The sequence below is a fragment of the Musa acuminata genome, chromosome BXJ1-7 (assembly GCF_036884655.1).
Source record: "Musa acuminata AAA Group cultivar baxijiao chromosome BXJ1-7, Cavendish_Baxijiao_AAA, whole genome shotgun sequence".
NCBI lineage: Eukaryota > Viridiplantae > Streptophyta > Magnoliopsida > Zingiberales > Musaceae > Musa > Musa acuminata.
The window spans coordinates 4,108,090-4,132,220 of NC_088333.1; the positions used below are offsets into that span (position 1 = coordinate 4,108,090).

Consider the following 24,131-nt stretch of genomic DNA (forward strand, 5'->3'; position numbering starts at 1 on the left):
AATTGTTTTGTAGGCAAACCGGGTTCGGATTCGGGTCATGCAACAGAAAATTTGAGTCCGGAATTAAATATGGGTAAAAAAAATGCAATTGATTATAACAAATTAAAATAAGATCATTATTATAATTTGTGATATAAATTTAACTACATTTTAAATGATAATTTATGATAAAAATAATTATTTTATGAGAAAATAAATTAAGAAAGTCTTTTGTTGCGAAATTGTGGAAGAAAGACAACAACTAAGAAAAGAAATGTAATGAGAAACAGTAATAAATAAAATAAATTTTCAAAATTGTGAACATATAATAAGTGTGTGACTAAGAATATGATACCAAACAATTTTGGAAAGGCTCATTATGACGAAAATTAATACATTCATTTTATAATTTTGGGTAAAATTAATGACCCAAACCTACACAAATTTTGAAATGAGGGAGGAATCAAATATCATGATATGCTTTGGAATAAATATGGAAATAACTTCTCTAACATTGAGATAAAACATTTAAAATTATATCTTATGAGAACAAAAAAAAAAAAAGTAACTGTATGATATGTGAACCATGACAATTTGGAATGCAAATTCCATTTAATTCAGCTCATGCCAAACTACAATATGAGTAAGCTACCAAAAACTTCAAAGTCACATTATTTCCTTCACATATTTCCAGGCCTGCATTTGTCAGGACAGCCATAGACAGACCATAAATTACCAGAGTAATTTATTCAATTTTTTTTTTTTTCTGAAATGAATAACCTGTATGTTCGATACAGACCAGAAGCATAATGGTCAAAAAAAAGAATATACAACAGATGAAGAACAAGCCTTTAGCACAAATGAATACTAACATACAATATGCTAGGGAAAACATTACAAACAAAGAATCAAAATTCTGCAACCAACATGAAGAGGGCTGGTCAGGCTCTCAACTCCATAGAAGTTATGCTCCATGAGCAAGTATCAAGACGTATATAGCACCAGGATCCCCGGCCTGGTGCATGAAAGGAAGAAAAAAGCACTCCCACACGGAAGAAGTTCAGTTCTACGAGCAAGTATCGCCAGACCGGTACACGAGAGGGAAAAAAAAGAATTTTGCTATGACTCCGGAAACAAACTCTTCTACGCAAAAGTAAACAATTAGATGCACCGGCACATGAACTAAAACATACCTGCAAGGAAAGTAACCAGGTTTTGTTAGGAGATGTCTCTTAAAGTATCATTACAAAGAAAGAACAGACGAGTTCGTATCAGCCTTAGCGATAAAAATTCTTCTGCAGAAATCATGATGGTAGGTTAATAGCAAAGCCGGCATGTTCTGACAAACTGTTCATTGCTCTACAGGTTTATCTTATTTAAGACACAGCAATACAGGCCATTACCTATTGAAATTTGTCCTGAAAGTTCTTCACCATATATTGCAGGCTAATGGTCCAAATATAGGACAGATGTATATATGAACAAAGGAGCCAAAAAAGAATGGCATCCAATTAAAATCCCAAAACTACTCATTCTCGATGAGTTAATATGTCAATCAACTTACATGTCCCTCCATGGTTTACAGTTGATCATGCAGTTTTAGGCACTGTCCTTGCCGATCCATGATGAATTTTTATATTATTTCTACCACTTCGTGTGCAACTCATAGAACAACGTAGCATTGTAAGATGGTCAAGTCAAAAGCTACCACAACATTACTAAAACATTATACAGCTGGAACAACCAGCAAGAGCTAGAGTAAACTAGTTTGAAGTTAATAAATAGTGATTGTGAACTTTCAGCTACACTTATGTGTTTCGATCTTAAATGCAGTCGAATAGCTCTCCTGGTTCCTTCATGAATAATTTATCAGGAAAAACCCTGAAGAACAAAGATGATAAATACTGAAATCATAAAATTAACTGAAAGACAAATATTGTGATCTAAAAAGAAAGAAAAAAAATAGTAACACCAAATGACTGATGTTAAGATTATTTCAAGAAATTCAAAACAAACAAGGCAAATCTAATCAAGCAGATAAAAAAGAACAGTATACACAAAATAAGATGGATAAGGCTAAAAGACAAGTCCTAATAGCCCCATTTTGTTAATTTCTACAGCTAACTTAGATAACAATCAATACCTTAACAACAAAATATATGCAAAGAGCTAACTTAGATAACAATACCTTAACAATATATGCAAAGCTCTTATATTTTAGATACGACTCTTATATTTTAGATACGAAAAATGAGAATACTACCTATTTAAAACACAGACAGCAGATAGCAAAATACGGTTTGATATTCTCAATAATGCCCATAAATTCTAAACTGATGCCTCCAATGTATCATGCAGCTTCGGGACTCGTCGCCGCAATAAAGGCTCAAGCCTAAATGATGGAACACCGCTTATCCACTTTTTTGCATCATACATCTCATTCCATGCCTGAACTATCTCATCAATCTTGAAGCCTAATCCTGCAAATAAAGAAAAACAATTAACATAGTCATTTCCATGCCAACTTTAGTCTAAGTAAATAATAAAAGTTTGATGAAAGATCATTGCTTAGGTGTATTTTTAAAAACATCAACAGAGAAGACAAACTTATTTGGCTATCAAGGTGATACTTGAACCAAGTGTAGCATTCCTTCTAATTACTTCCAGTGCCATAAAAACTTGGATAGAGAGATGATGTAAACAATTAGGTGAATACCAATGCCTAAAACAAATAGAACAAGCAACAGGTCATGGATTCTAGGGAAATATGCCAAATCAGGAGCGACAAAAATATCGTGTTATAACATTCAATCAAATATTTGTCCATGCCAAATATCCTCAACTGTTCTCTTGATAATAAACTTTCAAGTGTTGCACCTATTCAAAATGGATGCTGTCTTAAGGTTTCTGATAACGGTTATACTTGGAACAACAGCTACCATGTAGCAGTAGTAGTGGAAAACTTTTTGCTAAATATGCACAAAGCAGCATTTACTAGCTTGATACCTGCACTGGTATTAAAAAAAAAAAAGATATACTAACAGCACAAAACATAACATGAACAGTCCTATTAGTGATTGAAGCACTAATGATACAGATGCAATAAAGGATTAAAGAATTAAAGAATAAGCAAGCCATGTTTCAAGAAGTTTTGCATAAATCAGTAGCACATAATATGTAAGATTTAGAGGATTTTAGCTATTCTCATTCACAAGTTTGGTAACGAATTTTTCATTCTACCTATAGTTAAAGAGTAAAGAAACAAGAGCAGCACTTATATGACAAATTTTTGTACCTTCTTGGGCAGTTTCATTGGCACAGTGGTTTTTTATCATAACAGAAATGTCAGTTGGAGAAGCACCTGCTCGCTTAAATTTATCTACCGCTGCCTTAAGGCACTCTTCCCACATTGGAATGCCTAATTTGAATTCCACAACAGACCGCTCATAAAGAATGGTTCCCCATAATATATTTATCTGAGACCTCATATTTGAAGCAATTTCTGCCGCCTCATCAGTTGAGGGCTCTGTGAAGTAGTCTTCAAGATCCATCTTTTGCAACAAGGTTTTTTCCTTGTTGGGTTTATAGAGTCCCTTTAACCGCTGATCTTCTATCTCTTCCCACATCTCCATTCCCCTTTCAGTATTATCCTCAGCATGGTTGAATAGCTCTAGGACTTCCGATGATGGGCACTTCTCCAAATCTGCCTTGCTTCCAATTGCATAATACCATGAAAGTTTTGTTTGCTCAAACTGTTGCAGCGCAAGCGCAAGACGACCTTCATAGAAGTCAGGCTTAATTTCCAAGGCTTCATCATAACACTTTCCCGCTTTAACATACTCAATCTGAGCCCATTCATATGCAGTTTTCATCTGTGCAAGCAGTGACTCCTTTGAGGCATTTTCTGGTAAGGACAATCTTTTCCTTGCTCGCGACATATGCACGTTTCCCCAATTAAACAAGGCCAGAGCTGCCATCTCCTGAAATTTATCCTCAGCAAGTTGAAAAATTTCCTGTGCCTCTTCGCTTGTGACTGTCTCTTCCACTGCTTCTGAATATAGTTTCGTTCCCAATTCATGAAGGTTCAGAGATGCATCAGAGCTGAATCCAACATGGTTCTTGAATAGCTGAGCAAATTGCACAATCCAGTCATCAACATAAACTGAAGAGACCCTGTCATCATCACTTCTTGTGTTCCCACTTTCAGATATGCAATTATTTTCTCTGTCCAGCTTCCTCCTTGAAGAGCTGTTTTTTTCCTCTTCAAGCAAAGGTTCAAACTCAGGACTAACTTCAACAATAAACAGCCTAACAGACCCTGGCGAGTCTGCAGATTTTTCCGCCCATCTCAGCTCTTCAGATGTAGTGATTGTTACCAAATCACCCTCTTTATCCTTATATTTGATAAGGACAGCTTTCAAGCTTGGAAATTTGCTGCCAACAATCTCCCTCAACTGCAACATTGTACAATCAGCTGGTATCTGAGCCAATCTTATGTCTTCCCCAAAAACTAACTTCATGCTCTTCATAGGCTTCTCCTTAACTTCAGCATATTTCTCCCCCATATCAACTAGCTTCTTCATGGACTTGTGGCTATTCTTCTTCTTCCTTGGCTTTTCTTTCACTGTCAAGGATTCTGGCAGTGGAAAAAGTGGCTTATCATCTAATACGACGCCCTTTTTCTCCATTTCCTTCTTCACTCGTTCCGAAATCTCCAATGCTGTGAGGTTGTTCGGTTCTGAACTCAAAACAAGATCGACATCTTTACAGGCTAAATCCAACCTGTTCGAGACTTCAAAACACCTGGCCCTCTTCAGTAGGGCTTTGCTGTAATTGGGTGAGACCTTGAGGGCTAGATTACACTCGTTTATTGCAAGGTGGTAATCCTCAGGGCTAATCTCCATATAACAAGCTGCTATGTTGCTGTGGAGGTATGCAAGATCAATGTGGTTCTTCGGAAGCAGCTTAGTGGCCTTCTCATACTTCAGCAACGCTGTCTCAAACTCCCGCTTCTGGAACAACATGTTGCCCTCCTCTTTTAAATCCCGAGCCATGTCGATGAATATTGTCGTATCCTCATCGTAGACTTTTGGGTTGTGCTCGTTGGATTTGCTGTGCTTCGAGTTTGTATTACTGTGTTTACTTCCTGAACTCTTCTTCTTGGCAGTCGGCTTGCCCATTTCTATTTCAAGTACAATCTAAACCTAAAACCTTTCTCAACAAAAAAGAAAATTCACTTATTTTGTTTTGATTGCTATATATGTGATCTGTAAACCAGAACGAATCAACTGTTTCCAAGAGAAACAAAGGGCAAAGGCAGCGGAATGGGAGGTGATTGGGTTGATGGGTCTTCTCTCAATCGATGAAAGGGGCCAGGAAAACTCTAGAGCACGAAACAAAAGCTCCACTTTTCCCCGTCTAAGCCGCCACAACACACCGAAAAGAATATTTCAAATCGAAAGATGGGTTTCGCTCAGTCAACAAAAACTCGATTTGGTTACAAGATCAACGAGTTGAACCACAAATCCTCCAGAGAAGACAGAAAAGACTTATCTGAACCCTTATTCGGATCACCTAATCGAGCTTTCCCGGTGAGAGAAATCTCGTCTGCCTTCTTCGGTCTCACGAGGACCGTCTTCCCCCTTCCTCCGCTTGGTTTGTCGCGCTGGGGCGGAGTGAGGGAGCCAAAATTAAGGAAAATGTGCGCAAGATCAAGCAAAAAATTAAATCGACCGGATTAATAAGGAAGAGGGCTGAGGAGGTGGAGGAGGAGGCTGACAGCACAACATGCGCCGGCCAAACCGGCGAGCTGTTGTCCTGGTGGCGCGATGGAGCACAATCCCGAAACACCAATAATTTTTTAGTGCCCATCTGGGGGGAACCGCCGACCTACTCAGTGGGCCCCGCAAAGGTTGCCGCCGCTTCTGAAAGGTCGCTCGCAAGGGGACGGGTCAGAAGGTGCTTCCCAATATTCGAATAGGTGGGGCCCGCCGGAGAGAGCCTTAACACAACACGGATTCGGCGGGAAGAACCGAAGGATCGGCGAGTTGGCGGCTTTACTGCCTTCCTTTCTTCCGACGCGCAAATGGTTGCGTACGTATTTGGTCTCGACTCGGCGGGAACAACCGAAGGATTGACGGGTTGTCGGCTTTAATGCCTTCCTCCTTCCAACATCGGCACGTCTTGTAGTTATTATCGAAATAAATAGGTCATTTTTTATCCTTCTGTAATGTTATTTATTGCTTTGATTTCGATTGATACTTGCCACAGTTATAAAGATGCTAATTAACCATTTTTTTCTTTTAAGTATTCCGAAATGAGTTTGCATGGAGCCAATTATGTGTCAAATATAGGTTAATTATAATATTAGCTATGTAGTTAGTTACTTTTAGTCTCTATATAATATAAAAAATTATATTAATATCTTTATAATAATTATAAAAATGAAACATATAGATTCATTTACTTTATTATCATCGATTTTACCTTAAAAATATAAAGATAAAATAATAAAATTAATAATTTTAATATTTCAATCAATGATAGTCAGCAACGGTGTCACCGGGGGGAGATAAAAGCCGTTATATATATATAATGCCAATATCGTTCGTGTGATAAGCATCAACGCAAATGCAAAACAACCTTCACAACCCCTACCGACACGATCATCGATCACCACCAATTAGAACATTACAATTATTTTTTTACTCTTTATTTTTCTATTCATTAGTATATAATTATCTTTTTACCTTTTATTTTTCTATTTTTATTAATATATATTTATTTTTTTATTTTCATTAGTAAAACTGATGTTGTTAGGTAAATAGACTAACATATTTTGCTTTCATAATTTTAAAAATACTAATATAATTTTTTAAAATATAAATATTATAATACTAAAAATAACTAATTATAAATTATAATATATAATTAATCCATCATGCTTTAAACAATTGATTGGTCATGATCGATAGGTCATACCATGACCTCATTATTTTAAGAAAAATGCAAGTCCTTAATTCCTCCATGGCAAGAAATTTGGTAAATAGATAATACAATTAGATCTCTCCTACTAACTTGAGATTTTAAGGTCAATAAATAACTCTACCAAAATTCGAACTTCAAAACTACAACCGCACATATGGCGAACAGCCGCATGTTTCATGGCACCGCTAAGTTATTACACCCTTCACCCACTCGCACAAGTCTTATGACAAGAATGTCCCGAAAAAGAACAAATTGTCTGTCTACATTTGTGTAATCTACAATCCAAATGGGAGCGCTATGGGAAACAACAGACAGATAGATTGAGTTGAGCATTTTACAACCTCTATTGCACAACCTGGGGAAGACTTGGTAGCAATGAAATAGGTGAGACAGTGCTTGAATTTTTTTTCTGTACTACCTGCACAAAGACACATAAGAAGGCCAAAAGATCAGCCCTTACAAAGAGTAGAATCAGCTCAGCTTCGGTCCATTATGTGTCCCGGAATATGGGCTGCGCTGCCCACTTGAGGTACAGGTTGATCTTTCCAGATTTAGCCCCTTCTAACGGAAAACTGTCTCTCACTTCCCCTTCCATTATGACTCTCGTCAGCGTCATGATGCATCGACCCATATAGTCCTATGATCATGAATGAGACTGTTAACACATTAAATTTCTACTAACAAACATGAAAAATATGATATATGACTATGATGTGATGAATTCATCATTTGTTCCTCATGGAGATGCATAATCGTCGAGAAGATGAAGGAAAAAAGTACAATACCTTTCCAAATGTGTCGTGATCATAAACTTCCAACATAAGCATATCATGTAAACCATCTTCGACGACAAAATCAAAAGTCTGATTCCAGGTTGGATTCAAGCTTTCATTTACCACCTGTAAAGAATTATGTCACATCTAATGTTTAAAACAAATACGAGGTCTTTAATTTCCAAGAGTGCTAGGAAGTTACCCTCGTTTTGTTCTTTGTTTCTGCTTTTTTCATACGGACCACAACAAATGGATCTGCCTTTCCCATTAAATCCATTGCAGGCAAGTCTTCAGCTGAAATTACTGTCACAGAAAGGACTCCTCTCACTATGACCTCCTTTTTCCTTTGAGTTGCTGTCCGGTCTAAGTTAGCAGTATCAGTTCCATTTGTGCTACCTTTGAGAGCCTTCTCCAAGGAAGTCATAGAGAACTTCTGAACAGCAAAAGGATTTGAAAAGTCATTCTCCGTCCCAAAAGGACAAAATAGAAGCTCCACGTGAACCTGATGCAACAAAGCAAAGATATAGTTCAACATGCTGTGATGTCTAAATGACTACAAACATCAGGAATAATTCAGAAAATTGCATATCAGGCAGACATCAAGGACCACCAGCAGCTACAGTAAGCAAGTATTTCCTACTGATATGATCAGCACTAAATCACACCATGCCAATCCATATTTGGCTCATTCTATGAAGTATGAACTCTGACAACTCTAAGATGATCTAGATAATTGACTAGTATTCTGATCCCAACTTTGCAACATCCATTGACAGGATGGCGTTATATTATTACTTTAGAGTCAAGGGATTTAATGCTATGACATCAAGGGGTAGGGAGAGAGAGAGAGAGAGAGAGAGAGCTAATGAGCAAAAGCCAATTTTATTTCCTAAAATATCCTCACAACATCAGCCAATAGATCATGCATCATTAAACTAGCACTATTCAGTTAGTAGATACCAAGTATAACAATATGTTTTGACATGCTGTCACGGACAAAGTTATAAACGGGGTGTTTGATATACTGCTCATGTATGTTCACGTCTTTCGGTTTTGTTCATACTTTGCACAGCATATAGAGAGCTGACAATAGACTTAGCAGCCCCATTTTGGTGGGCTTTGGTAGCTGCTTTAGGCTTGTAAACAAAGATTGTGTCAATTCAGCACTTATGGGGATTTTGGTATGTAGTGAACCATTTTGGACCCTTTGTTGTGCGACCGTTCAGAGCTATCGAAGTCTATATTTGTAATTTGTATTGGCTATAGGGTGTTTACTGAAATGGTTGCTTGTAGATCCCGACTGAAACGCTTTCTCTAACCCGTTTTCTCTTTTGTAGGTCTTAAGGGACCATAGGAGATTTCGGGAAGGTTGATCTTTGCGGACGGACACGCAAGGGTGCCGCACGACTTCGGCAAAACCAGCTAAGTTCGTGACATTTGGTATCAAAGCGGAACAAGCACACTTGGAAACACTTTGGCATACAAACTTGGGGGACCTGGTGGGGCTGCGTTGAGGGCAGCCAGCACATACAACCGTTTGGGGGAAACAGACATTGAGATGTAGGAAAATGAGTCGCTTAGAGGAGCAGGTATCCGAGATTAGCATTCAAAGGAATGGCCAACCCTTCGCGCGAAAGGCACCACGAGGACAAACAAGTTGAAAAGAAAGCGTAGCACACCAAGGTTGAGATGGTTGAGTTTGAGCTACGGCTCGACGTTGGCAACCAAACTTAACGGTACTCAAGGCAAGCGGGGCACTTAGTAAAGGATGAGACCGTGAAAAGTGAGATGAGTTGCTCAGCGACCGAAAGAGTTATACAAAGTTCACAAAGGTGAGGGGAATTACTGACTCGAAGAATTTGAAACTCATGCAAGGGCTTGTATGCGGACGATGGAATGTTCATGACCATCCCAAGACAACCAAAACTCGACACCATAGAGCATTGAAACTTTCTCTTCGATATAAGAATGATACGTCCGTTAGAGGCTGAAGTGTGCAGCAAGTTCAGTGTATTGCTAGTCTTAAGGGGTGCAATGGGGGTTGTATTAGTGAAGAGTCTAAATCTAGCAAGTGCGTTTGCAGGGGCAGCACAATTCGTAGTTTGTTCACCAAAGCGTAATAGTCTAAGGGGATGGTGGTCTCCGAAACTTCCAGAGGGAAGGAGCACATATTGAGGAGTACATTAAGACAACAACTCCACAAAGCTCAACAGACCAAGCAAGTGGCGAGGAGTCGTAGCATGATCTCACATAAGGTCATGCATTGCGAGATCAAGTGGGGGAGCGACCCAAGACAATACCAAATGAAGGCACACTTGGAGTCGATATAGAAATCGGACTTAACGGAGGGCTGACCCATGGAATGGTGGACGCGAGGGCCACCATTAACTCAATGCAAATCGAGCGGATCAACTTGGGTATAACTTGGTGAAGTACCCAAGCCGCATGAAGGGAGTCAGCATAGAAGATGGAACATAGAGCGGAGGCACGGAGTTTTCCTTGAACAGAGGTCAAGAACATAAACTCTTGTAGAGGCAAAAGCGGGGTCATGTCTTTCCATGGGTCCCTAATTCTGATGGAGCGGACTCATCCTGAATAGTGCCAAAGAAGAAGGGAGCTTCGAAGTACATGCACCTTATCTCAAAGAAGCATTTGATGGAGGAACTAAGGTGACTCAACTTGCGAAGACGAAGTTGGGGTCAGAAGGCCTTAGCATAGGGCAAGAGGATGCGAAGCCGGATACTCTTAAAGAATATGTTGTTATGCTGCCATTCGAGTTGCCATAAAGGAAACTGTGCTCAGCAAAGATTGTGCTGGTGGGGGCAGAGACCTAGGATCCAAATAATGGTGCACTAATTTCAGCGAAGTCGATGGACTTCAGGAGCTGCTAGGCAATGGGCTGTCCTAGAGCTGTGCTTCGTTTGGGTGTGACATGAGAGCGGGTGGACGAAAGTCGATTGCCAAAGGAGTGAACACAATCGAAGGTGATAGAGACCCTGCAATGTGTTGGTAGAGTCTACACACGGAGAGATCGCAGCCCGAGTTCATCCCACAATGATCATAATACAAGGGAGATGTCACCAAGTGGCGACATCGAGCAACGGATCATGGTGGAAAAGTTGCAGGCAATGCGACACACATGAGACAAGTCCTACGAGGGACTGGATCATATGGAGGTATGATCAGGAGCTACTGGGAGCTCCACTTCGGTGAACAACACAACGACAAGAAGGGCTATGGATTCAAGGAGTGAATGTTATGGTATCGTAAAGGCGAGTCTTCTATGCGTGCATTGAATGAAAGCTTTGATCATCAGTATATGGGGGTTGTATACCACCAAGAGGGAATTCCGAATGCAAATACCGGTGAGTCCCATAGGAGGGACTTGATCATTCAAAGGTATGATCGGAGTGGTTGGAGAGTTGGACTACTCCAGAGCTCATATTCGCTAAAGGAGCCCGGCAAATCAGAGGATAAGGCCGAGTAAGCGAACGTTGCTACTAAGAAAACTAATGAGAACATAATTGGCACGAGCCCAGCAACATGATGGCAGAGGCTATGTATAGGAGTTGCAATATGTCTTTTCCATCAATTAAAGGAAACTGTTCGGAGAACACAGAGGTGTTAAAGCATGTGGTCAAAAGGGGTGAGGAAGCGATAACGAGTCCAGAGAGAGTTAGCTACCCAAAACCAAGCATCGGTTAGAATAGAGGTGGACTCAGAGGAGTGTCACAGTGTCACAGTGTCACAGAGGCAGATCTACTGATCGCGAAGAAAGGGACGCACATGCGAGACAACGGATAGGATGCCATGGGCATGGCAGCGCCATAGTACCGTAGAGGCAGGACTTCCGTCGAGTCATCGATCCCTTGATCTCATTGAGGGAGCACTTGGTCATGAAAGGGGCAAAGTAGGTGAAGAATGTAAAGGCAAACTCCAAGTATCGAGACAAGGCTGAAGGGAAAAGGCTAAAGAACTTCGCAAGACTGGTGTCAACAAACTTCTCATCAAGATAATCGAAAGTGGAGGAATTCGGGTCGATGTAAGAGTATTCGATCAAGGAACGAATTAGGCAGTACGCGGTGTTGTACCTTTGCTACTCAGAGGAGTATGCGACAGAGATAATGAAGAAGACGGGACAATCTCATAGGCGACCAATGCTATTAGAGACTTGCTCTAAGTTGCAGTAAAAACTTCTTGCATTCTAGAAGTTTGATGGCATTGAGAATGTGAATCATAGTAGCTAACTAAACGTAAAGAGTGCAAACACTTCGGGTGCTTCAAAAATACACAACCATCGTGGAGGCACGCGAAGTCAAGTAACCCTTACCTTCTCAACTCTTAAGAGAATGAGCGAAACCGAGTACCCCAGTTCTCCTATTTATCCAGTAGAAAAGCTATGCACAAGTTTGAAGACCCTTCGAAGAAACATAATAGAAGACATTAGTTGTCAAATCCTCACTAATGGTGATCGGTGCTACTGAGAGTAGATTGTTCGCTTCATTTCCTAATAGAATGTTAATCGAAAACGAAAGTGATGCGAACCTACCTAGAAGTGACAACTAAGTGGAAGAAGAATCGATAGGCAAATTTTGCAAAGGACCCGAAAACTTTACAAGGCGATACTCGTTAAAGCTCCAACAAGCATCCACCTAGTTCAAGCGACATAAGGCGTTTGACATACTGGCACATACCAAGGATGGTATTTTCCTTCATCTGAAGGATCCGTAGGAACCAATAGGGATCATCACAACTCAAGCGACCCCACACCAAAGTCAGAATCATTAGCGAGTTGAAGCAGCATAGCGAATCAAAGTACAACTACTCAATAACAGCGACGGAGAGTAGTTGGGAGCCAAGAGGCACGTTGCAGTTGGAGCAGAAGATTGTAGACTTAGCAAAGGCGAGGAGATGCAGCATTTGCAAAGGCCTCGACGAGGACGTCGAAGGAATAAGTGGAGGAGAATGTCACGGACAAAGTTGTAAACGGGGTGTTTGATGTAATGCTCGTGTATGTCCGTGTCTTTCGATTTTGTTCATTGTTTACACAGCATATAGAGGGAGAACAATAGGCTTAGCAGCCCCATCGGCTTTGGTGGTCGCTTTAAGCTTGTAAACGAAGGTTGTGTCATATGGGCACTTGTGGGGATTTCGATCTGTAGTGGATCATTTTGTACCCTTTGTTGTGCAACCATTCAGAGCTTGTAAGGCATATGTTTGTAATTTACATTGGCTATAAAATATTTACTAAAATGATTGCCTGTGGATCTCGAGTGAAACGCTTTCTCTAAGTTGTTTTCTCTTTTATAGGTCCTAAGGGACCATAAGAAGTTTCGGGAAAGTTGATCTTTGTGGACGGATACGCAATGGTGCCACATGACTTAAGCAAAACCAGTTGAGTTCGTGACAATACATTGGCATTTTTAAGTTTTTACATATGTACGCACGAAGCAAATGACAAAGTATGTGATGTTTTATTTTGGTTTAAAAAATTAAGGTGGTCATCATATTAGAGTTGCATTAGCCTGCATTAACATTTTTCAAGCACAAGTTGTACATTCACACACAGCATAAGAAAAGCAGGTGAGAAAGTATAAATTTCTTTTTATGGATTTCTAAAATACATAAGATATGTATTTCTAAAATAAGAAAAGTGAGTGATAAAGTATTTTTGTTATTTCTAAAATAGGAATAGATATCTGTCTTCCTTTTACTCTTACTTGACTAATTCAGGGGCATCTACTCTGCTCCCCTTGCATCTTTCCAAAAACATTATAAGGGTTTCATTTAATTAATTGGAGTTGTTCGTTGGCATAGTGTCTCCGATATGAACTTTCTTGCATCAAAGCTGGTTAGTTATTATTGAATGGACTTAAATTGCAACCAAAAAGGCCAAAAGGGTTATGGGAGAGCCCTTCTCTGTCTAAATTTATCAAGGCTAAGTTGTAAAAGCACATAAGACAAACAAAGAAGGGACAATCACTAGTCAGCAATAGAAAAGGTTGTATTTTATAATCTGTGAGCTAACCTGACCACGATCTTTCTTGTCTCTCTGAATTTCCAAATCTTTGACAAGTTTCAACCAAACATCTTTCACTTTTCCGGGCTGAAGGTCCTTTAAACTTACATGAGCACAACCAATAAGTTCAGATGGCTGTAACCCTTCATCATCATATACCTTTATTGTCAAATTCTGAGTAGATGCATCCTCAACTACAAACTCGAAATGTTCATTCCAGATAGGGTTTAAATCATTATTCTGCAAGGAATATAAAGTCAAATCCAGAAAGAAGACAATAAAAGGTAAAAAACCTGCATCTATGCTTACAATAGTTTTGCTGGTCTTCATTCTGTCACGTAAAGGGCGTATATATAACACAGCGTAGGGATCAGACTTCCCTATTATGTCCTTATTTGTCAAGTCTCTAGCTTGCACAAGCTTTACTTCCAATATACCAACAGGTTTCAGTTCCAGGTCACTACGTAACAAGATGAAAGTCATTGATGTTGTAATACAAATGAAGTCGTACTTTTTCATGAAAAGAGCAAGAATATAGCATACCTGTAATCTCCAGGCACAATAGGAACGACTTTCCGTACTGGCCATGTTATTGAATCTTCGATAGCATCACGAATCGTTCCCTGAACAATGACAAAGTTCTTTAATCAGTAAAAATGTCTATGTAATTACAAACCCTTTTTTTTCTATTCTTTATTATGCTTCTCTCTCATAAAAGACATGATGTGGTAGACTGGAGATTTGTAAACCTCGATTGCATCTGAAATTCCAGGAAGAGATGATATGTCACCACCAACAACTTTAAGTGTAAAGTCCAGTTTTTTCTACAACAAAAACCAATGATAAGGAACACACCAAAAACTAATAACAAGGAAAATCATGAGTTGTTAAAATTAAAATTGTACCTTCTCTCTCAAAGAATAAGAAACAGCTCCAAAACATGGAAACTCATCCACTAGCGGTTTAAAAATCAAACGGAATACCCCTGTAAAGCCAATGTTTTTCACCTAGTTTAAAACAATCAATAGAATTGTTGTCAGTTTAAGGTTATGTAACAATTAAAAGCTCCATGTAACTTTTTTTTCAATTTTATCAATTCAAATTCTTGGAACAGTCAAACAAGGGAGAGAAGTTCCTTTTGGATGCTTGCAATTTAAGAGCAATAACAATTCCAGACATATTTATTGATTGAAGTGTTTGATTATAATCTTATGCATCAGCACATTAACAATGGAATTTGTTGCAACTTAGCTCTCTAATTTGTATTTGCATATGTGACTAAACTGCCTATCTGTGGAATCGTAGGCCAGTTGCAACACAGAACCAACCTTCCTGATATCTTCTTAACCATCATCATCCTCCGGCCACTCTTTCTGACCATACCTACAACTATAAATAACCTTTTACAATATATGGACCCTTCTGCAGCTCCTCCCAATGCCCACCAAACAATAATTTACAGGTGCATACACAAGAAACCAGATAAGTATGCCTACAAATTTCAATAGTTCAACCAAAAAGTTCAAATACATTCCAAAATGAAGCAACTTATTACGATGCAATCTTAACTACAAGTATTTCTAATCTAGGGCAACCAAAATAGCCCTGAAATTTATATTAGCTCAGCACCTTCTGCAGGCACAAGATGAATGCCATAGTGTACAATTTCTAGTCTATCTTAGGAACATCATTCCAAGATGAAGGAGCTGATGTTGATGTCTTATTTTAGATAATTCTTATTATATTACAGTTTTTATGAATATTACTCATTTTCAAGGCTTTGAGAAGTGAAAAAAGCACCAACAGTCAACAATGTCCAAGTTTCAAACAAGATAATTCAAACCCATCATTAAAATTAATCAACTTACATATTGGTGCCATGTTTACTGATAGCTGAGCAACATGTACTCCATGTTCCCTGACATGAGTTTCAGTAAGACATGGGAGTTGCTCATGCATACTTTGCCGCACATTGTTTTTCTATACCAGTGAAAGCTAGCATGCATAACAAAAGTGCCAAGACTACTAAGGTATTGACTATGCCAGCACAAAAGACGCTCAGCATATGCCCTAAAATTCGATGCATGTTGTTAGCATTCACATGAAACTGGCAGAAATTAAATCACTAGCACTAGGATAGACAATGAACCAGCAAGAGTAGGCAAAAGATGGAATCCAATCAGCCCTAAGCTTGCATTTGCATGTCACATGGCATGTCAATCCCATGGTGTATCCATATCTTGCCGAATATAACAAAGTCATACATAGTATCTAACACCTCAAGAACATAAATTCATGGCAAGAACAGAAATGTTGTATAATCTTCATCAAAATAAGCCTTGCCCGTTTGATTCCATTTAATCTTGAAACATATAAAAATGACAATATCATTTAAAATTTAAGTTTCCTTGACCACAAAAATGAAACATGCAAGCAAAAAAATGGGTTAAGCAGCAAAAAGAAAAAAGAAACAAAAATTGGCTATCTGAAGTGTATCAGCATAGGGTGAAATATCAATGCAGAACTTCATCCAACAAGAGAATAACCCATCCAGACATTGTCTGGAATATCAAATTCATTTACTCAAAAAAATTATCATGAATGTGTTCACTTTTTCCTATCAAACAAGCTCAGTGTAGACAATGGTTCAGCATCGAGAGTCTCCATTGAGGATTTTATAAAACTCTACGATCAACTTTCAACTTGACATCACTTAAAAGTATCAATTATAAGTTACTGAGCTTACCGGCTGATACCAGTATCCTTTTTTATTTATGACAGCTGCCATAGCTATCAACTTCCCTTTTCTCACTCCTCTCTCCCCCTCCGACTCTCCATGTCTGTCTCTCTTTCCCTGCTTCGCCTCCTCCCCCTCCTCCCTGTCTATGCCTCGTTACTGCCACTTTGCAGCCTTCTCCTCCCCACGGCATTGCTGACACCGCTTCCTCCTACCAATGTGTGTCTCCATATCTTCCTCATCTTCCTCCTCCTCTCCTCTGCCACCTGCATCTCCTACTCTTTCACTAGACAGACCCATACAGAAGCATACTATGTGTCGGTATGCCCAAACATATCAGGTAGCGTACCAATCCTTCCGCAAAAGGCAAAATGCATAAGTTTTTGATGAAAATTTTAACCCTCGATCAATGACACAACATGTTGGAGCATACTATGAATCAATGACACAACATGTTGGGTGAGAAGTATTAGCTTCATAGGATGAAGAATGGAGCAATGTTTATCCTTCAAGAACAATAATACAGAGAACCAATGAAAAGCAACATCTTGCGCAACAACTATTTGCTCTATTACCTGTATAGGAAGCGAAACACCAAGTCTTGTTCGAATATCAAGGATGATATTTGGATTACCATCCCACTGCAACTCCAACTCCATTGTGATTCCAGAATTATCATCCTCGATTAATGAAACACCTAAAAAACATTACCTTTTTATGACCACTAGTTCCATAAGCTAAAAAAAGAAACTTCATAGCAGGATAGTCAGTTACAAAAATCAACACATTAACTCATACTGTCATTAAGATCGATAGGGAAAAGTGTAACAAGCCATGCATCCCTATATATTCATTCTGGATGAAGTTATGCAATTTACAGTGTTAGAAACCTTTATCATAAAAAATGGAGACTGAAATAATAAAGACTTATTTCAATGATAACAGAGAGCAAATTTAGCTATAATCCATTTGATTTTCTGAGAACAAGAAAAATATGCCTTGTGCAGAATCCAGGTGAATTAAGAATGTATCAGCAACTTGAAAGCACTGAAAAGATTTAAGATGCCTGTTTAACTGTATAATTGGCTGATGAAATATCGGAAAAATTATCAGCAGTTTAGCCTTGGTAGCTTTTTTCTTCTTGAGAGAAAATTTCAAGCCTGCAAGATGGTGGTCTAAGAATGCCAAGCATTATTTCTGCCAAGTTCACAAACAGAATTTTTAACGAAAAGACTGTTTCAGTAAAAACAATTAAGTATGTTGAACAAATAAAACAATTCTAGACAAAAGTATTGCCATCCTAAGCTTGATTAACTACTATGGTTGCTTGGCCTCTCCACCATCCAAAATAAAGGACAAGAAAAGAAGAAAAAAATGTGCAAATGTATGCGGATTATATTACTGTATATCATATGTAAATCATAAAGTTCAACTATGAAGAGTATTGTGATTATTTTGGTTCTTATACAAATATGCCTTTGTGCCAAATCGCACCTGTGAATTGTGGAGCAACAGTACCAAGAGTAAGCTTCGAAAACTTCAGAGAACTTAAGACAGCTGACTTATATTGTTCAAGCACTGGTTCAACAGAAGTTCTTATCAGCTCCGACGCGGCCTGTAGCAATTGATTTGTCAGACTCAAACCAACTTCTCAATGTTACACTAGCAGTTCCAACTATGTATAGTTTCTCATAGTAGCATAATATATAGAGCTCAAGCTAACAAAGTTTCAAAAGAGGAACGTAAAGCTAAGAAAAAAAAAGAACATAACGAGCACCTCATTGACATAAGGCCAGATCTTGGTCAGTTCAAGGTTGAGCCAGTTCAACTGTAAAGATTACAAAACAGGAATCAGAATATGGAAACAAGGGGAACATATAAAAAAGTTCAGCAAGAAGGAAAAAAGTAACCAAACTTTTGTCGCTGGGAGAAAACCACCCATGAAGGGTAAAATTCAGCCGGCAGCAGTTTCCGTGAATCCTCTACTGTCATTTTTGAGAAAGCTGCCACAGTAGCAGCCTGTAGCAAGAAAATTCACATTCAGCTCATCCCTAAAGACCTCGAAAGGATTACATTCTTACCTTACACCACGCTGTCGAAAATTTGTACAATTAAAAAGCTACTGTTTGATAAAACAATAGGATAATTCACATATAATTTGCATTTCCAAACCCTAGATCTACTAGTATGCTTAAATCATCATATTAGAAATCCATATACAATAATCTTCTGTTCTGTCCTGTTTTAGATCACAGAGATACATGAGTTTACAGTCTACTGTCTCGCTACCGCGAATTGATCCACGATCTCTCTCAACAGACCAAAATACATAATCTCCACGCGTTTCAATTCATTTGGTGAATGCAAAAAATTACCCACACCGTTCCAACCTGGTTCCAGATGAGACAAAGGAAAAGAACGCGTACCAGCTCGCCTCGGCGCTTGGATCGCGCATTCTCCGAGTGGGCGAAGGCCATGACGAGACCGACGCCGATAACGACCCCCAGGAAGAGGCCGACGAAGAACCCCATTGGCGGAGCTCCTGCCGCGGGCTTCCGATCTGGCAACGGGAGTCTACTACGGGTGAGGGAGGGAGGGAGGAGAGGGGAGATCTGGACGTCTCGACTAGGGTTCCTCCTCCATCGATGTGATGGGGCGCGCTTGGTTTGTCGATGCGTGCGGCCTTCTGGTCGACGGTGGGAGTCATACGCTATTCTTACCAAGGATCTGCACGCGTTGTTCCCACTTCGTTGTGCATCCGATTGCCACGTCCGATTTAACGCGCCGAGCGAGGTCCGCGCGTCATCGCGTACGATACAGAGGGGAGATCTGGTCGGCGCGTAACAGTCAGAAACGGACGGGGTGAGATGGTGACGTGTCGGTATGACGGGGACTCGGCCTTGCCGACTGCCACGTCTCGTGACTATCACGCGACTGCGTGTGTGCTGAAGAACTCGCCCACGTCCGTTGCTCGTTCGTGAGAGAGTGGATTTGGTAGAAATAATAATAATAATAATAATAATAATAAACATTTTCTATTGCTTTCATTATACTTGTTTTATTGTAAGAGTTAAATTACGTACACAGCCGACAAGCCACTTGCGGCCGCAACGCCTCGTAATTGATGGCGAATTGGTCCACGATGTGTAGGGTTTGTCCTCATTTGGTTGTTCTTTGTTCAAGTACTTGTCGTGGTGGGCTCTCACCGCATCGACGTCGTGCGGCGAGATTACGTGTGAGCTCAACAGTTGTCGCGGTTAACGTTGGCTCGAGTACGAGTCGGCATCAGTGCACATGTAAGGTTGCGAAGTGAGCAGTTACAGATGATTCTGACGGTTATGGACACGTCATGTCTACTCTTTCACCACACAACGGTAGATGATGTTGATTCGACGATCACTGGTTATTACTGTAGTCTGATGACTTTGGTATCCTTTTCGATATTTATTGTGATCTCGACTCATCAGTCACTTTGATCTATTAAAAAAAATTATTTTTTGACTTATTATTGTTCCCTTTCTCATTTTACTAAATAATCTACTAACTTAAATATTGAAGAGATATTTATTGGATATATCCTGATGTAATTATTGTAGGGTTATTTGAATTCTTGATCTCAATATCTTAGCCTATGATGAACTTAAAAATAGATTTTGATTACGTCTTAATCCTCTTTGTGATAGACAATCAAAATTTGACTTATTAGATTGGCATAAAAAGAAGAATATTTTTTAAAATATTTTAAGGAAATCATATCGAATCGTTACAAGAAAATTAAGAAGATTAGCTCCCTCCAATCCAAATATGATCTTTGTACAGTTGATAGAGAATAATATTTTTTTTTTATCCTTGAACCCACAACCTTTAATCGTTTGTTTAGTGAACTTTGACCCCCTAATCAATCAATTTACATCCTACCAACCTTCCACCAATCTAACTTAAAAAATTTAAATATTAGTAAAGATCATGCAGATAATTATCTCATTCTTGCCCAACTCGCCCAATTGGCCTAACGAGCCCAACTCGCCCAATTGGCCTAACGAGGGGCACGCTCGTATGGACTTGTTGCACCGCATCTTGAACTAAGGAGTGTGAACTATTAAAACGGTTAGAGACACACTACATGACAACGTTACCCACTTAAAGTCGAGGATCAACTCTTTGATATGAACTAGTGTCTTGAGGGCATAAAGTGAGAGATTAAATAATAAAAATAACATGTTATATCTAAATTCAACGTGTGGTCTCTATTCACTCATAGTTTCAAAGAAGAATCAATCACCCAATATTCTTTCTCTCTATCCTAAAGATTTTTTGATGGGAACTTAAACTCGTCTAAGTATGTTACAATTTTCATAGCTCAGATGATCTTATATACAAAAATGGACATATTCATCTCGATTCCAACTCCTCTTCAAGGGGCAACACAAAAATGGTACACGTGATTGCCCCCTCATTTTATGAGTTTGTTTGACTAATTAGTCATACGATTTGAGCTCAATTTCATAAGTTATAAGCTCCAAAAAAAAAAAAAAAGAAGCTATTATTGCTCTTATAGCCATACAATAAGAGAAAGATGAACCCCTAGCTAATTACACCAAAAGGTTCAGTGAGAAAGTAAGGGTAGTGTCAAACCTAAATCTGTATATTCTCATCAATGTCTCCATTAGCAACCTTCGCCCCTCTAGCTTCTTTTGATCGATAATTAAAAAGCCACTTATAACATACCTATAATTACTTTAAAAAGTCAACCAATATATTATAATCAAATCTTTAACAATTAGAGAAACAAGGCAAAAGCAAAGAAGCTAACAACAACATTTTCGACTAACTTTCAACAATCAATCATGAGGTAAATGACTTTGGGAGGATTATGCTCTATCACGAAGAAAGTTCATTCTCCTATACACTTCCTAAACAGAATTGTTTCTTCAAATTAAAGAAAAGAGACTTATGTAGGAGCCTTGGCCAATGAAGACCTCATTTGTAAGGAGGAATAAAATAAAATATTATTAAATTTATCAAAATCACAATCATGACATCAAGGACTATTACGATTGAAAATAATAGATTGAAGAGCTTATTAGGAGGGGACATCTTCACCATTATTTTTCATAGGTTCAAGAGACATCCTTACATTTTCAAGGCCGCCCAATTTAATGGTAAGTTGATGTTATAATCAGAGGGTCATCGTTGAGATAAGACAATAATATAGTTCATGTCTTAATGCCTAAAAGATTATGTTATAAGACATTGAGTAAATAGTGACCTGTAATCACCTTCAAGGAAGAAGATCATTAATGCCTTAGTAAAATGGATACTAAACATGACAATAAGTTGGTAGTGTCACTTAAGATCATTAATATTTTAGTAAAATGGATCTTAAATCAACATTGAGAATTCGATATATATCTTATACTTTGATGTCTTTTAAAAGGTCAATATAACCATAAAATATTTAAAACCAACCTCCTTTATGCTTGCTAGCTTCGTAGACGAATTTGTCACCCCTCGATTCTGGAAGCTCCCACAAGCATGAATTTGTCAAGATCACCTATGGTGGACGAAGAGGGACCTTCATGGGCTCAGTTTAGTAGCTTGAAGCCTCGCACGTGAACCTATCCCAATTAATAAGATAGTTCGTAAATAGACAACTAGGTTAGAGGTGGGTGTTGGGTGATCTTTCGTCGCCTCTCTTAACCAATAATTGAGAACCAGGGCCTTCTTTTATCCTTCTCGCCTGAACCAAGGCTAACCTCTTCTTAGCATATAGAGATGCTCAATTTGGTGATCAAATGATACTCATAGTGACTTATGTGACTACTCGTATTGTTGTCATTGTTCCTATTATGACTCCCAATATCATTCTAGTTGCTACTTCTTTGTTAATCTTGAGGAGTCATCCAACTTCTTACCTTTTATTGTCATTGGTGTGGAAAAATCTTCTAGCAAAATCCATTTATACGAAAAGAAATACTAAGAACCAAATTAGTAGTCAAGCCGCTAAAGTACACATTATAATATGCATGATATAAGGCCAGTGTTAAGGTGATGCAAAGACTATAATATTTCTCAACAAATGTTATAGATAGTGTCACAAGTTCAATTCTATTTGAGTAGATGTAACCTCCCAAACTTATAAGATCATGACAAATAAATAAATAAAAGGATGAAGGAGAACCGAAACTCTCATCGTGCATAATATAAATACAAAAATAATGATTTAACATATAGCCCCTACCTTCCAATAGTTAAGATCAAACTCAGAATGAAATAGTTGTATTGAATGCATGAGATATAGTTAAATAAGTGGGTCATAGGCTATTAGACTTTATCAATAGAAGGAACCACCCTCAATAGAGTAGCCTACCTCATCGTGGGATCTCCAATTTCTTAAGAGTAGGAGGAAGTGAGATTAGCAAAGACCAAAGGAGAGGAGGGGACAAAAACAGATCAAAGCTCGTAGAAAATGAAGAGGAAGAAAAAGATATATTGGACCTTCGAAGGTGGAGGTTCACGAGTCCACTAAGCATTCTCAAGCTTAAATATTTGAAGATCTGACATAAGGTCTACAAGAGTACATGAAATGAATAGAGAAAGAGTATCATTTGTTTATAAGATTGAACGATCCTTAAGCTCCATCGCAATACTCTTTAATCGCATAGCAATATAATTGGATAGGCAACGTGAAAATGTTAGATTTGTAAAATTAATTATCAAGATCACGATCTCCTCGAGTCCTTGACGGTTCGTTGGGAGTAGACCTATAGCTCTTTGATTGGACCATAGGGTGCAAATTATCAAATAACTATTGTGGACGATCATAAATCAAACCAAATTAAACATTACACCTAACAAAAAACAATGCGAGTGGATTTAAATTATTGTAGTGTTTGTTATACAAGAAAGAACCCAAAGCTATGAGACTACGTGCATGAAGAGCTAAAACGATGTGGTCGAATCCAAACATGAAGCATTATTTATTGATGACGTGATTAAATTCGACCATGAAGCATCTCGATTACGATGTGATTGAATTCAACTATAAAGTATTAATCAATAATGGCATGCTCTAATTTGGCAATAAAGCATCACCCTTTCACATATACGAGGGCAAGTGATTTGAGGAATATGATACGTGTATACGAGGGCAAGTGATTCGAGGAATATGACACATGTGTAACTTGATGACACTTTATGCCCACTTAACTAGCAAGTCAACTTCTTGATTAGCACGTCAATCGAGTTCCAATCGTACGAAGTTAACAATGTGATATGGACAAAAACACTAACTCCACGATGATAACTAAAATCGTAATATCAAAACAAGTCATTACTCTACAATTATGGCCTAAGGATTCCGTGCACAATCTCACAACTAATAAACTGTCTTGATATTTAGCATGATCTCGAATCAATAATCACTTCAATACACTATAAAATACTCCGGTGGTGCATTCCCGAAAAGATCGATTTTTAATTTTTTTTAATTTTTTATCAAATCATTTGAATAATTTATTAACGTAAGCATTAAAGGAGTTTTTGTAACGTACATCGCCGACGTAGTTGTTACCCAATACATAGATTTTTGATATCTTGCAATGTCAAACTAGGAAGTGCACAACCAAAATCTCAT

The 24,131-nt window shown here is 38.5% G+C and overlaps 2 protein-coding genes across 3 annotated transcripts; both read right to left on the reverse strand.

The window, feature by feature from the left end:
* Nucleotides 1-702: 702 nt before the first annotated feature.
* Nucleotides 703-5,818, reverse strand: LOC103990557 (protein PHOX1). Its single transcript, XM_065190995.1, has 3 exons — nt 3,275-5,818; nt 2,243-2,459; nt 703-1,172 (listed from the first exon to the last, which is right to left on the reverse strand). Exons 1-2 carry the CDS (start codon nt 5,157-5,159, stop codon nt 2,308-2,310), a joined length of 2,037 nt encoding a protein of 678 aa, XP_065047067.1. The 5' UTR covers nt 5,160-5,818; the 3' UTR covers nt 703-1,172; nt 2,243-2,307.
* A 1,301-nt stretch (nt 5,819-7,119) lies between these two features.
* On the reverse strand, nt 7,120-19,189 carry LOC135585560 (synaptotagmin-5-like). 2 transcript variants are annotated; one of them, XM_065190996.1, is made up of 13 exons: nt 18,922-19,183; nt 18,408-18,514; nt 18,273-18,321; nt 17,990-18,110; nt 17,071-17,192; nt 14,664-14,765; nt 14,508-14,582; nt 14,302-14,381; nt 14,068-14,218; nt 13,768-13,998; nt 7,942-8,241; nt 7,752-7,865; nt 7,120-7,603 (listed from the first exon to the last, which is right to left on the reverse strand). In XM_065190996.1, exons 1-13 carry the CDS (start codon nt 19,024-19,026, stop codon nt 7,457-7,459), a joined length of 1,704 nt encoding a protein of 567 aa, XP_065047068.1. In that variant the 5' UTR covers nt 19,027-19,183; the 3' UTR covers nt 7,120-7,456. The 2 variants fall into 2 exon arrangements, with proteins under 2 accessions (XP_065047068.1, XP_065047069.1); XM_065190997.1 differs by lacking the exon at nt 13,768-13,998 and having other exon boundaries at nt 18,922-19,189.
* Between the last annotated feature and the right edge of the window lie 4,942 nt (nt 19,190-24,131).